Below are 12,881 nucleotides of genomic sequence, written 5' to 3' on the forward strand. Positions count from 1 at the left end.
GGAAATAGAGCGATGCACCAAGGTTTTAAGCCAGAATAAAACACAGCCAAGGTTCAGCATAGATCAAACTTTTCCTCAGTTTTGTTTTAAGAACAAGTCATCTTAAACAACTTCTCACCCAATATGAGGACGCAGCGATTGTAAAAGATGGAAATAAAGCATTTTTATCCATGAATACACACCTGCCAAGTAGAAAACCACCTCCCCAAACTTGATATTGGGTATTTTTCAGATCCAAAGCGTGTCTGGATGAATCCACCACGTCGCTTACCTTGCTTGTTGTTGAAAGTCCCAGATGGGTGAGTCTGTATTTTCTACTATTGAAGTGGTTATTGGAGCGTCTGCACCAGCAACGGCGAATGAGACGCAGCTACTGGGGGCTGTGACTTCACGGTCCGTCAAAGGACTCCCTTAAATTATACAGAATTAAACCCAGATGTTATTAAACATTAAAAAAATAGATCGGAAGGCAGCTGGGCAATTTAAAAGAGAGAATTAACAAAGAGGTGGCTGAGGTGAAGGGCAGAGCACCTGATATGTTTTTAAAGAGCTTCATTCACAGAATCCCAGAATGTCAGGGGTTGAAGGGACCTGGAAAGCTCATCCAGTGCAATCCCCCCATGGAGCAGGAACACCCAGATGAGGTTACACAGGAAGGTGTCCAGGCGGGTTGGAATGTCTGCACAGAAGGAGACTCCACAACCTCCCTGGGCAGCCTGGGCCAGGCTCTGCCACCCTCACCAGGAACAAGTTTCTTCTCAAATTTGAGTGGAACCTCTTGTGTTTCAGTTTGTACCCATTGCCCCTTGTCCTATCATTGGTTGTCACCGAGAAGAGCCTGGCTCCATCCTCCTGACACTCACCCTTTAGATATCTGTAAACATGAATGAGGTCACCCCTCAGTCTCCTCTTGTCCAGCTCCAGAGCCCCAGCTCCCTCAGCCTTTCCTCACACGGGAGATGCTCCACTCCCTTCAGCATCTTGGTGGCTGCGCTGGACTCTCTCCAGCAGTTCCCTGTCCTGCTGGAACTGAGGGACCACAACTGGACACAATATTCCAGGTGTGGTCTCCCCAGGGCAGAGCAGAGGGGCAGGAGAACCTCTCTGACCTACTGACCACCCCCTTCTCATCCACCCCAGGTACCATTGGCCTTCCTGGCCACAAGGGCCCAGTGCTGGCTCATGCTCATCCTCCTCACAGTCATCACTTTGAACAGATTAATTTCCAGACTGCAACTTGAAGGAAAACCCAAAAGGCTCCAAAAACCTGCAAATTTACCAAGCGGGTTCCATTGCTGCACAGCAAGAACCAAACGGTTCCTGCTAGGAAGGAATGTTTTTGTACGTTAAAGTGAATTTAGAAGCAAAGGGCAATTCTTTGGTGATCCCCAGCATAGTGATTAGGCGGCAAACTGTAATTTTGGTGGCTCTGCAGGGTGGGAAATGCTGTGTCAGGCCTGGGTGAGCTCAGATTACTCTGTCCTTACACTGCCCTTCCTCACCGCTGCGGCTGGCAGGCCCCAGATAGCACAAATAAACCGGCTTTACAACCGGATTATACGCTAAAAATGCTAATTCGCAAGAGTCTTTTGAGACATGAGCGTCCTGGGGTTGCATTATTCAGATAATGCTTAACTTCAGAAGTCAGCTGTCATCTCTAAGAGTGAACATTATTTCTATTTTGGAGTTAATTAATAGCGATAGGCTGAGTAGTTTAAGCTCCTGTGCTTACACAATGATGCGATGCTCTCGGGGTTGCAACGGTACAAAACTCACCGCATCCATTCGCTGTGCTGGAGTAAGTTTAAAGCTTGGTTTTTAAATTGCTCCACGTAGTGGCTGTTATGGATAGATCGCAGAAAATAACATAAACAAAAAAAAGAACGAAAAAATAGGGGTGTGGGGGTACCTTTTAAACTCAGATGCATTGCTCTTTCCACAAGGATATTGACAGCAACTGTGTTTTCCAGAAATATCACGTCGTCTTCTTGTGGTTTGTCACCGGTGATTTCTGGACTCACGATATCCAGTTTTTGAGTGGGATTTTCAGGGATTTTCAGGCTGGGCTCAGGGGATTTCTCTGTGCTTTCCTCTTCAGTGGTGCTGTATTCCTCAGCACAGGGAATTCTGCTGGGTGGAGCGGCAGAAGCGGAAGACAGGACGATGTGAACCCGCACGGCCGCTCCTGCGAGGTCGGCAGCGTTGCATCTGAACAGCGGATAAACCCCTGCGAGAGAGTTCACAAAAAAACAGCTCGACAACCCAAAGAAAACCGCTGATTTTGGCAAACAGCTGGTACAGTTCATGAGGGTAAAGATCTCACATCAGACCGGCAGAACGCGTTTTAATTTTCAATGTAATTTCTATGTAAGGTATCGCTCAGCGTACCGGTAGAAGTATCAGCTTATAAAGGTTAAAAACAAGTGACAAATCCCCCAAATTGGGTGCACATTCACTTTCCCACTGACAGCTCAGATTATGATTTTAAAGCATGCCAGCTTCCTGAGTCCTGGCAATAAGCGTGTCTGAATAATTTTATCTACATGTAAGGAGAACACAACATATTCACAGCATAAAAATTTGGTTTAACTCTTGTTCCTCAAAAGAAGAGCCAATGACCTGTCACAAATCTCCCTGCAAGCTGGTGGCTGATAGATTCCATTCCACACCTCAAATCCTGGGGGCAGTTTTGGGCCCCTCACACCAAGAAAGCCCTTGAGGTGCTGGAGCGAGTTGAGAGAAGGGAACGGAGCTGGTGAGGGGCTGGAGCACAAGTGTGATGGGAGCGGCTGAGGGACCTGGGGGGTTCAGCTGGAGAACAGGAGCTGAGGGGAGACCTTCTGATCTCTGAACTGCCTGAAAGGAGCTTGGAGCCAGGGGGGTCGGGCTCTGCTCCCCAGGAACAAGCGCCAGGAGCAGAGGAAACGGCCTCAAGTTGCGCCAGGGGAGGTTGAGGTTGGATGTGGGGAACAATTTCTTCCCCAAAGGGCTGTGGGGCATTGGAACAGGCTGCCCAGGGCAGTGCTGGAGTCACCATCCCTGGAGGGTTGGACAGATGGAGATGAGGTTCTCAGGGACATGGGGCAGTGCTGGGGGTGTGGGAACGGTTGGACTTGATGATCTTCAGCGTATTTTCCAAACAAAACGATTCTATGTAGATGACAGAAGCCCAAGTAATCGAATAAAGCAGAAGTTTCCACGAGCTTAGCGCTCAGTCCTTCACGCTCAACGTCCTTGAGAGACCTTACTCTTGCTGCTTCTCACTCTGAGTAATTCTGAAGCACCATTCCCCCTCAATCCACGTAGGCTAATTGCTCTCCCTATTACTGATCATTACCGCCAATTTTTCACCCATTTAAACTTGCTAAGGTTTCAATTCTGAGCCGCAAGCATTTTAATCTTGTTTATCTTCAGTGCAAGGAGGAGTTGACTGTGTGTTGCGTACAGGACAAAACAAAGCTGTAAATATTTTGCTTGGAGTGACTCGAGAAATAACCAAATTAAAAAAGATTAATGAAGAGGAATGAAACACGGTGATTATTTTTAGGAACTTACCACTAACACTAAGTGTTGTCCTTGAGCTCTCTGCTAACGCCGCCAGGTCAACGTAGGCAGATCCAATCAGACGATCTGTATCGAGCGGTCTTTCCACATCATTTTCTTTCCCATACGCCCACCACACCTGGATTTCTAATTTCTCCTCCCTGAAGAACCACAGCAGCCCCTGGCTCCTTCTGAGCGTCACCCTGTTCAGTTTCTTAAAGCTCACCGTGACATTCTTGGTGTCCTCACTCAGTTTTGGCCTCCTCAGCAAAGTCCACGTGGCTTCTCGATTATACAGCTTGTACCTGAGGTAGCAATAAGTGTTTTTATTCAGGTGCGTCTGGCCCGCGAGCAGGACACAGTGAACTGGCAGCCAGACTCTTGGCGTTGAGATGGTGACAGTGACTGGGCTGTCGCTCTGCTCCCATTCCTCGCTGTCGTCCGCGCTGTCTTCACGGTCCTCGCCGCTCCATCCTAAAAGCTTCGCGGCCTCCAAAACGCGTTCTCTGTCGTCCTGATGAGCAAAGGTGACAGAAAGTTCCAGCCCCCCCACAACGGCCTGTGTGACGTTGGTGCAGTGCGAGGGCGTTAAATCTTCAGACAGGGTCACCGGGTACCAGCCTGTTATACCTTCAGGAGAAATAAAATCATAATTAGACTTAGCCAACCTTTTAAAAACATCTGTAAAGAGTTTTCCACTCTCTGGTCATTAATCAAGGACTGGTGCTTGAAGTGTTTATTTCTTGTGAAAGATGGGAATTTGTTCAATCATTTCTAACCTGAAAAGCAGCAAATCGTTAGACCTCAGAACACCTCGGTGGTAGTTCTGATCCCAAAGGCATTTTACTTTGTATTTCATTAATGACACGCATTTCATAACAAAATTATATCCTGTGAGTCTCCAATTACAAAATTAGGCTCTTTTTTGGTTGTTTTTCTTCCTCTCTTGCCATTAAAAATAAACCCAAAGCTTCATGGTGGAGAAAACAAGCATTAGACTGAGATTAAAGCAGAAATAACCAAGAAGATAATGCAAATGTTTTAATCGTGAGACAGTATCATCACAAGCTAACACTGGATGGAGTGGATATTTTACATTTCGTTAAAACAAAGGTTAATTCATTTGCTTTCTGACCTATATAAGCCTTCGTTTGCAGCTTTGAGGTCTCAAAAGCAAAAACTGAACGCTGTTACTCTACTAAAGTAGAAAATAAATGGCACTGAATGAAATATTAAGGAGGTGAATATATATTCAGTTACTATACACTTGACACCCTGAAAACTGACATTCATATATCAACTCTAATATGAGTTTTCTAACACAGAATTTTTAATGATGGTTTGTGCAATGTCTCAGAGAACTTTGATTTAAAAAATAAAAACCCCCCAAAATGGGAATGAAAGTTGTTTTTGGCAATTATTATAGCATTTACCCAAAATGTCAGCAACGCAACGCCGCCGTAATTACCTGATCTTCTTCTCAGCAGGTCTCTGGTTGGAACGGTGACTGTCCCGAGAAGATAATCTCTTGATGTCCGAGCTGCCAGCGTCTCCGTGGCTGGAAAATAAATCAATTTGCAAATACACCCAACTGGAATTAAGATTTCAAAGGGATGCAGACTGTATCTCCTTTGAAAGCAAGCTGTGTTGCCTCAACAGCAAATAGCTCGGCTGTCGTGACAAAAACACTTTTAACCCATTAAAAAAAGGACAAAAATTAAAACAAGTGGCCCAGTATGGACAAGATGAAGATTCAGGAGAAACAAGGGTGTGAACAAAACCTGTCTGGAGGCATTGATAGTGCACATTCATCACTTTATCCACCACCACACAATGAGGAGAAACTTTTAGGGAATATTTCCATAGACAAGTATTAAGTAATGAGTGGGGAGCGAATGGTCTGTTACCCCAACAAACACCATTCGCAACTTTTCTCCCCCAGGAGTAAAAAAACCAAACAAACTCTGTCTTTTTTAGGTAAATTTTATTCCTAAAATAATTCTCCAACATGTTATGTTGTAAATGAATCCTGCCTGTCATAAGATCATTGGGGGATTTTAAGCTCTCATTTCTCTGAACCCCCATTACCTCGTTCATGAGGTGGAGGTAATTAAGCACTCACAAAGGCAGGGTGCTCCAGCATTATGTTAATTGCATTATCTTTTCATTTTAAAGGTGATCTTAATCACCTGGTATATCAGAAACCTCCACTCTTTGCACAAGGGGAACAGTAGCTCCCAAAAGCTTCTCTGAAGACAGTTTAGGTAATTACATCTATTAGCAGCTGCAGAGAATAATCTTCTTAATTGAAAATTAAGAGGACTGAACTATTCTGTAACAGCATTGAGCCAGCAGAATAATTTGTCCTCACCTGACTTGGTGCTCTGATGGTAAATAGAGAAGACCATATTGGCTGATTGCAAAAGTTCTCCCAGACAAGAGGCTTCTCCGCTGCTTCTCTGAACGATGAGGTTACAAAGAAACTCGACGTGATGCTCGAACTCCGGGCAGAAGGTCCGAGCCACGGCTCGTGTGCTGCGTCTCTGCGTCTCGGGCAGGAAGGAGAGGTGCACGGAGACATAAGCGTTGACTCCCACACCCGCGTAGTACTGGACCGAAGGGTTCTTTTGTGCCACTGCTCTTTAAAAAGGAAACAAGAAAGAGAATTAATATAACATACAAGGAATCGACGCAATTCAAGCAAAGGTTTCAAGTCTTCACGGTGAAAAGATGAGGCAAAACCATGAATATTGGAAGATAAAACTGATGTGCGTTCAGCCTGCAGATTATTCTTCACCAATTTTATATTTTTTCATCTGAACTAGGAATATGAAATAGTGAGAGGAACTATCACAAGGTCCATCACTTCTTCTCATTGGCAGGATTTGAGACCAAAGTGCTTGAGAGACTACGCAACACCTTGAAAAACATCCCACCCTGTAGAAGGAGCTGTAGGAAGACTTCCCAGATTTAACCTGCCCCAGAAGAAAGCAAAAGGCCAAGACAAAAGATTTTGACAGACTAGTACAGACGAGAAAAAGGAGGTGAAAAGAGCATATGGAATTATTTGCAAGTAAGAGACCCAGGCATTTTACAGGTTATCCACCTGAAGAGTCTGAGGTCATTCCACTTTCTTATCTTCTTCAAGCACCACATGATAATAATCCTCACCTTGCAGAATCTACTTGAATTAAGCCAGATCAGCAGCTCAGCAACCCAGAGAAAGGGTCAGTGAGCGCTGCTCTAGAATAACAGAATTATTTTGGTTGGCAAAAACCCTTTAAGATAATCGAGTACAACCATTAACCCACCCCTGGCACTGCCCCATGTCCCTGAGAACCTCATCTCCGCCTGTTCAACCCTCCAGGGATGGTGACAGGAGCAATCACAGAATCTCAGAACGTCAGGGATTGAAGGGCCCTGGAAAGCTCATCCAGTGCAATCCCCCCATGGAGCAGGAACACCCAGATGAGGTTACACAGGAAGGTGTCCAGGCGGGTTGGAATGTCTGCACAGAAGGAGACTCCACAACCTCCCTGGGCAGCCTGGGCCAGGCTCTGCCACCCTCACCAGGAACAAGTTGCTTCTCAAGTTTAAGTGGAACCTCTTGCGTTCCAGTTTGAACCCATTGCCCCTTGTCCTGTCACTGGTTGTCATCGAGAAGAGCCTGGCTCCATCCTCCTGACACTCACCCTTTCCATATTGATCCCCATGAATGAGGTCACCCCTCAGTCTCCTCTTGTCCAGCTCCAGAGCCCCAGCTCCCTCAGCCTTTCCTCACACGGGAGATGCTCCACTCCCTTCAGCATCTTGGTGCCTGCGCTGGACTCTCTCCAGCAGTTCCCTGTCCTGCTGGAACTCAGGGGCCACAACTGGACACAAGATTCCAGGTGTGGTCTCCCCAGGGCAGAGCAGAGGGGCAGGAGAACCTCTCTGACCTACTGACCACCCCCTTCTAACCCACCCCAGGTACCATTGGCTTCCTGGCCACAAGGGCCCAGTGCTGGCTCATGCTCACCCTGCTGTCCCCAGGACCCCCAGGTCCCTTTCCCCTACACTGCTCTCTAATAGGTCGTTCCCCAACCTACACTGGAATTTACTCCCTCTCTTCAAGCCTCTTCTTTCTTAATTCTTGAAAATCAGACAATGGAACAAAATTCAGGTGGTACCTGCTGCACTTAGAGCAGCTGCCTTCTGGTGAAAAAGGACGTGTTTCATTTTCCAGTTAAGTTTACTTAAGTTTCCACAGTGAAATTAAATTAAAACAAAATCTCAGCTTGCTTTTAAATAGCATGACTAACACCAAGATCCAGCACCCAAATAGGTACCATTTTATATCAGACGATTTTTAAATCAGCCTTTGGTGTAGAGAAGTGTGGAAATGTAGACAAAACGTGCCCTTGCGGCCTCAAGCCTCTGCAGAACAAACGCTGCCACACCGTACCGCAGCTTAGGGGACAAAAATAACCACTGATGTTCTTTATCGAGTTGTTTTGACTTCTGATAAGAATGCAGTTTGAATCTCGGTCTCTGCGGATGGAAACTTGGCCGGTTACAACCATGTCTCCACCTGCTGCCTCCAGATAAGCTATTTTAAGAGAAAATTCTCCCTTTTTGAATGAGGCTTTACCTCGCTGCCGCTTGCAAACCAGCTGCTCTGTGTATCTGCACAGAAAGAGAAACAGCTTGAGCGGTTCTTCCTGCCGCTGCTTTCATGGATCGTTGGTATCTCACACTCACATCAAGCAAACCTGTATTCAATGAAAGAAAGAAATGCTCAGCTTTTTACAGTTATGTCCAATATAATCAGTATTGGTTAAAAATCTTCATAGAGAGCTTACTGTATTAATACAAAAAGATATGAAATCCACTGAGGTTGACTGCACGAGGCTCTGTACTTCAGCTAGAAGTTGCGGCCCAATACAGGAGGCGCAAAATGGAATTTTAAGGATCGCGACCTCCTGGCAGACAAATCAGGTGGTCTTAATAGGAAACGGGTCCTGGTGGACAACAGGATGAGCATGAGCCAGCACTGGGCCCTTGTGGCCAGGAAGCCAATGGTACCTGGGGTGGGTTAGAAGGGGGTGGTCAGTAGGTCAGAGAGGTTCTCCTGCCCCTCTGCTCTGCCCTGGGGAGACCACACCTGGAATCTTGTGTCCAGTTGTGGCCCCTCAGTTCCAGCAGGACAGGGAACTGCTGGAGAGAGTCCAGCGCAGCCACCAAGATGCTGAAGGGAGTGGAGCATCTCCCGGGTGAGGAAAGGCTGAGGGAGCTGGGGCTCTGGAGCTGGACAAGAGGACACTGAGGGGTGACCTCATTCATGGTTACAAATATATAAAAGGTGAGTGTCAGGAGAATGGAGCCAGGCTCTTCTCAGTGACAAACAGTGATAGGACAAGGGGCAATGGGTTCAAACTGGAACACAAGAGGTTCCACTTAAATTTGAGAAGAAACTTCTCAGTGAGGGTAACAGAACACTGGCCCAGGCTGCCCAGGGAGGTTGTGGAGTCTCCTTCTGTGCAGACATTCCAACCCGCCTGGACACCTTCCTGTGTAACCTCATCTGGGTGTTCCTGCTCCATGGGGGGATTGCACTGGATGAGCTTTCCAGGTCCCTTCAACCCCTCACATTCTGGGATTCTGGGAAATTTATAGCCTGGTAAAACGAGGAGCGGCTGTTTAACCCGACCATGCCCTCGAGTGTGTGTTCATTGTAACAGTTTTAAAACATCCTGCTGCGGCATTTCAACACATCTTTTTTTTTTACAGTGACAAAATCTTTCAAGAGACAGATTTTCTGCTGCTGCGCACGACTAACTCATTACAAAATAATTGAAGTGTACCGAACTTTTTTTTTTATGGCTATGTTTTCCAAGAAGCTGCCTCAGATTTCCTCAGTGGCCTTCCCAGAGATGATATTTGTATTATTTGAAAGAACCACAGCAGAACAGAAATATTTCTCTGCTCGTATCACGTATCATAAATGGCCCTTCTTTAAATCTCCCATTCGCTGCCTTGCAGGGGAGCTTAACTACAGACTGTGGCTTATTTGGCAACTAAGCGCCTTCTCAGTGGCCTCAAGTTGTGCCAGAGGAGGTTGAGGTTGGATGTGGGGAACAATTTCTTCCCCAAGGTCTGTGGGGCATTGGAACAGGCTGCCCAGGGCAGTGCTGGAGTCACCATCCCTGGAGGGTTGGACAGACGGACATGAGGTTCTCAGGACATGGGGCAGTGCCAGCGATTGGGGCATGGTTGGACTCGATGATCTTGAGGGTCTATTCTAACCAATTCCATGATTAAGCAGTTAAATACGCAGGGAGGGTTTTTTAAAACGTGCTAAGACTTTGGTGTTGCTCATGTTTAACCCCTGATTCTTCACTAGACATGGTGATAGCGAAATTTGGGAGGAAAAACATCAATGGATGACATCGGTTGCCAACACAAATATGTGGTTTTATTTCCCTTGGCAGCAAATACATAGATTTTCATTTCTACTTATCAAGTGAAAACGCACAAACCTTCCTTACCTGAAGATCGCAGATGAAATTCCTCTGGGGAATCAGCCCTGGGGACCAAGGGAAGATTGAAAGTCTGGATCCCTATTTCTTCGCGCTGCTGCATGGTGACCATGGCACACAGGCGTGACAGAGGCAGCGTCCCTTTGGCGACCAGCTGGTCTCTGACATTTGGGTAATAATACCTGGGGAGACACAAAGAAGCAGCATCAGTCATGTTGTTTTGATTATTGAAAAGCCATCATTATTTCTCCCAAGCAATACATAAGTCAACTTTAATTTGTGTGTCTTCAAACACCGCTAAAGGATAAACCCAGTGAGTGCTCACACGGATGATCCTACAAACATATTTTTGCACTAGTCCTAGCAAGTCAACTAGCAGAAGCTCCGCTAAACTCCAGCAGAAGCTCCGCTAAACTCCAGCAGAAGCTCCGCTAAAAATTGGCACCCCAAAGGAAAACAAGCGAAGGATCTGGCACCAAATATTCCTCCCTCTCTATTCCCATTAATAATTAAAAACGCTGCTTGCAGAACAGATTTGTGATACCAGTTTGTGGGTGTAAAAAAATGACTCTAGACCATTTCTTACTATGCTGCTTGGTTTCAGGCTCATCCTAAAGTGAGTTTTGGCATCGTGTTGAATGCACAACCAGGAGAATGGCAGCCACTGGGTTTGCAGCAGCGACATAGCACTACAGATTCGTGTTTCCCTTCCCGTTTTGGGACAAATCCTGAACATTAATTGATTGAGTCTTGAGCCTAAATAGTACTCCCAAAATCTTGGAATATTACACTTATAGGCTTCTACTTTTTTCCCCACATGCTTCTAGGAGTAATTCAAGATGCTGAGAGCATCATAGCAAGAATTTTCTTGACTTAGAATCTGGCAGTATCTGATTTTCCTAATTACAAGGATCTGTTGGTAAGTTTTTCCATTTCAAATATTGCAAAAGCTGGTAAGATGGTGTTTACAGAATTCTTAAAAGACTTCTGGCTCAGTAATTCGCTCCTTTCACACAAACCAGCTTGAATTTACCAGCCACTACCAGTGAGTGGTCAGGACAAGATTAAACCGAAGCCCAAGTGTCCTCAGGACACTGAATTAAAACCCATTTTTGAAATTCCAGATACTAAGAACTAAATGTAAACTCAGCCAGCATGTATTAATTCTCATGTGAACGTATAGATCTTCAATAGCTTGGTTTGTTTACTACAGAATGAACACATAAGTACTATAATTATGCTTTTATAGAACTACCTGTCCTCATGGTCTCTGCTTTCTGTTCCTAGTAATTAGTTTCAGTTGCCAAAGAAACCACAATTTGAACTTATAAATATTTTCTAGGATATTCTTTTGTACTCAGTGACTTGTATTAGGGGGAAAAAAAAAACCCTCAAAACAAGGAAATTATACTGCCAGGGTGCTATTAAGTAGCATTTAGATGTGCCAAGGATTTAAACACTACTTTAGATAACGAAGTGGAGAAAAGCAAACTAAGAGCACACGCTTTCTAGAGAAGTTGTAAGAAGAAAAAGAGTCATTAGCACCCTTGCGGGGGAAAAAGGCTCACTTGTCTTAAATGCAATCTGAAATGCAGATATTCATCACCAAATGTTGACGAGCTCACCATTTTTTCACTTATTATTTAATATCCATCCCGCAGGTAGAGTTTTGTCAATCCCAGATGTGTTTCTATCTGTATTGCTGTGGTATCTACAAAAAAATAGGGTGTTATTCTGTACCTGCACCAGACTTCAAACTGGATTCCTCCTCCAGCCCCTCCTGGTGCCGTAAACGCACTGACCAGGAGCCTTTGGACTGGGACGTCAGCAGGAACCACCAAAGAATGATGATGCTCATCATTAAAGACGGGATCAGGGACACACAACGTGGTCGCTGTGCGAAACGCCTTCAATCCGATGCCTGCAAATCAAGAAGAATTGGTTAAAAACGGTTGGATTTGGGAGTTTTAAGCTTTTTCTATTTGTAAACCTTTCAGGAGGCAGGACCCAGGGACAATAAGTTAAAATAATCAAATCAATCCTCCCACCACAGAGCTTGATTTTCTGTGTTTCGCTTCACAAATCTTTTACAAGCTGCTGTTAAATGTGGCTGGAACATGACGAAGTCCCCAGGAGTTGCTATGGAACAATGCTACTGTTATTTTTCAGAGAAAATATGTATTAGTGATACAAAGCAAAGTCAGCACTAAGTCCTTTTCTACAATTGCAATTTAAACACTCCTTTATAACCCTAATAATCTAAACCAGGCGAGTCTTCTCTTGCTGTATCTGTGAAAATGAGCGCCTTGAAAAGCTTATGATGTAAAGCCCTCTTGGCATTTAACTGTACACAATCTTAATATTGCCTGCGAATCTGTTCACGCACCTTTGCAGGATGAGTTGGTGAAGCCCTCCAGGATCTTTAACAGAAAAACACCATGTGAAGAGATTCAGAATTAGGTCTCTTTCTTTTTTTCACAGAATCCCAGAATGTCAGGGGTTGAAGGGACCTGGAAAGCTCATCCAGTGCAATCCCCCCATGGAGCAGGAACACCCAGATGAGGTTACACAGGAAGGTGTCCAGGCGGGTTGGAATGTCTGCACAGAAGGAGACTCCACAACCTCCCTGGGCAGCCTGGGCCAGGCTCTGCCACCCTCACCAGGAACAAGTTCCTTCTCAAATTTAACTGGAACCTCTTGTGTTCCAGTTTGTATCCATTACCCCTTGTCCTATCACTGGTTGTCACCGAGAAGAGCCTGGCTCCATCCTCCTGACACTCACCCTTTAGATATCTGTAAACATTAATGAGGTCCCCCCTC

The 12,881-nt window shown here is 45.4% G+C and overlaps 1 protein-coding gene across 8 annotated transcripts in view; it reads right to left on the bottom strand.

The window, feature by feature from the left end:
* Positions 1-12,881, bottom strand: part of C2CD3 (C2 domain containing 3 centriole elongation regulator) — a gene marked incomplete at its 5' end in the record, with an annotated part of 50,318 nt that overhangs the window by 17,875 nt on the left and 19,562 nt on the right. For 6 of the 8 annotated variants that reach the window (XR_014185586.1, XR_014185587.1, XM_082067720.1 and 3 more), the window contains 8 exons: positions 272-410; positions 1,910-2,227; positions 3,556-4,173; positions 5,012-5,101; positions 5,915-6,183; positions 8,174-8,294; positions 10,062-10,243; positions 11,802-11,982. Coding sequence is in view for 6 of the 8 variants with exons in the window: in XM_082067720.1 (XP_081923846.1) it covers positions 272-410; positions 1,910-2,227; positions 3,556-4,173; positions 5,012-5,101; positions 5,915-6,183; positions 8,174-8,294; positions 10,062-10,243; positions 11,802-11,982 (1,918 nt within the window). The remainder of the gene's footprint in view (positions 1-271; positions 411-1,909; positions 2,228-3,555; positions 4,174-5,011; positions 5,102-5,914; positions 6,184-8,173; positions 8,295-10,061; positions 10,244-11,801; positions 11,983-12,881) is intronic. The other 2 variants (XM_082067721.1, XM_082067724.1) reach the window with 1 other exon arrangement.

The sequence above is a fragment of the Streptopelia decaocto genome (genome assembly GCF_964273445.1).
Source record: "Streptopelia decaocto genome assembly, chromosome: 1".
NCBI classification, from domain to species: domain Eukaryota; kingdom Metazoa; phylum Chordata; class Aves; order Columbiformes; family Columbidae; genus Streptopelia; species Streptopelia decaocto.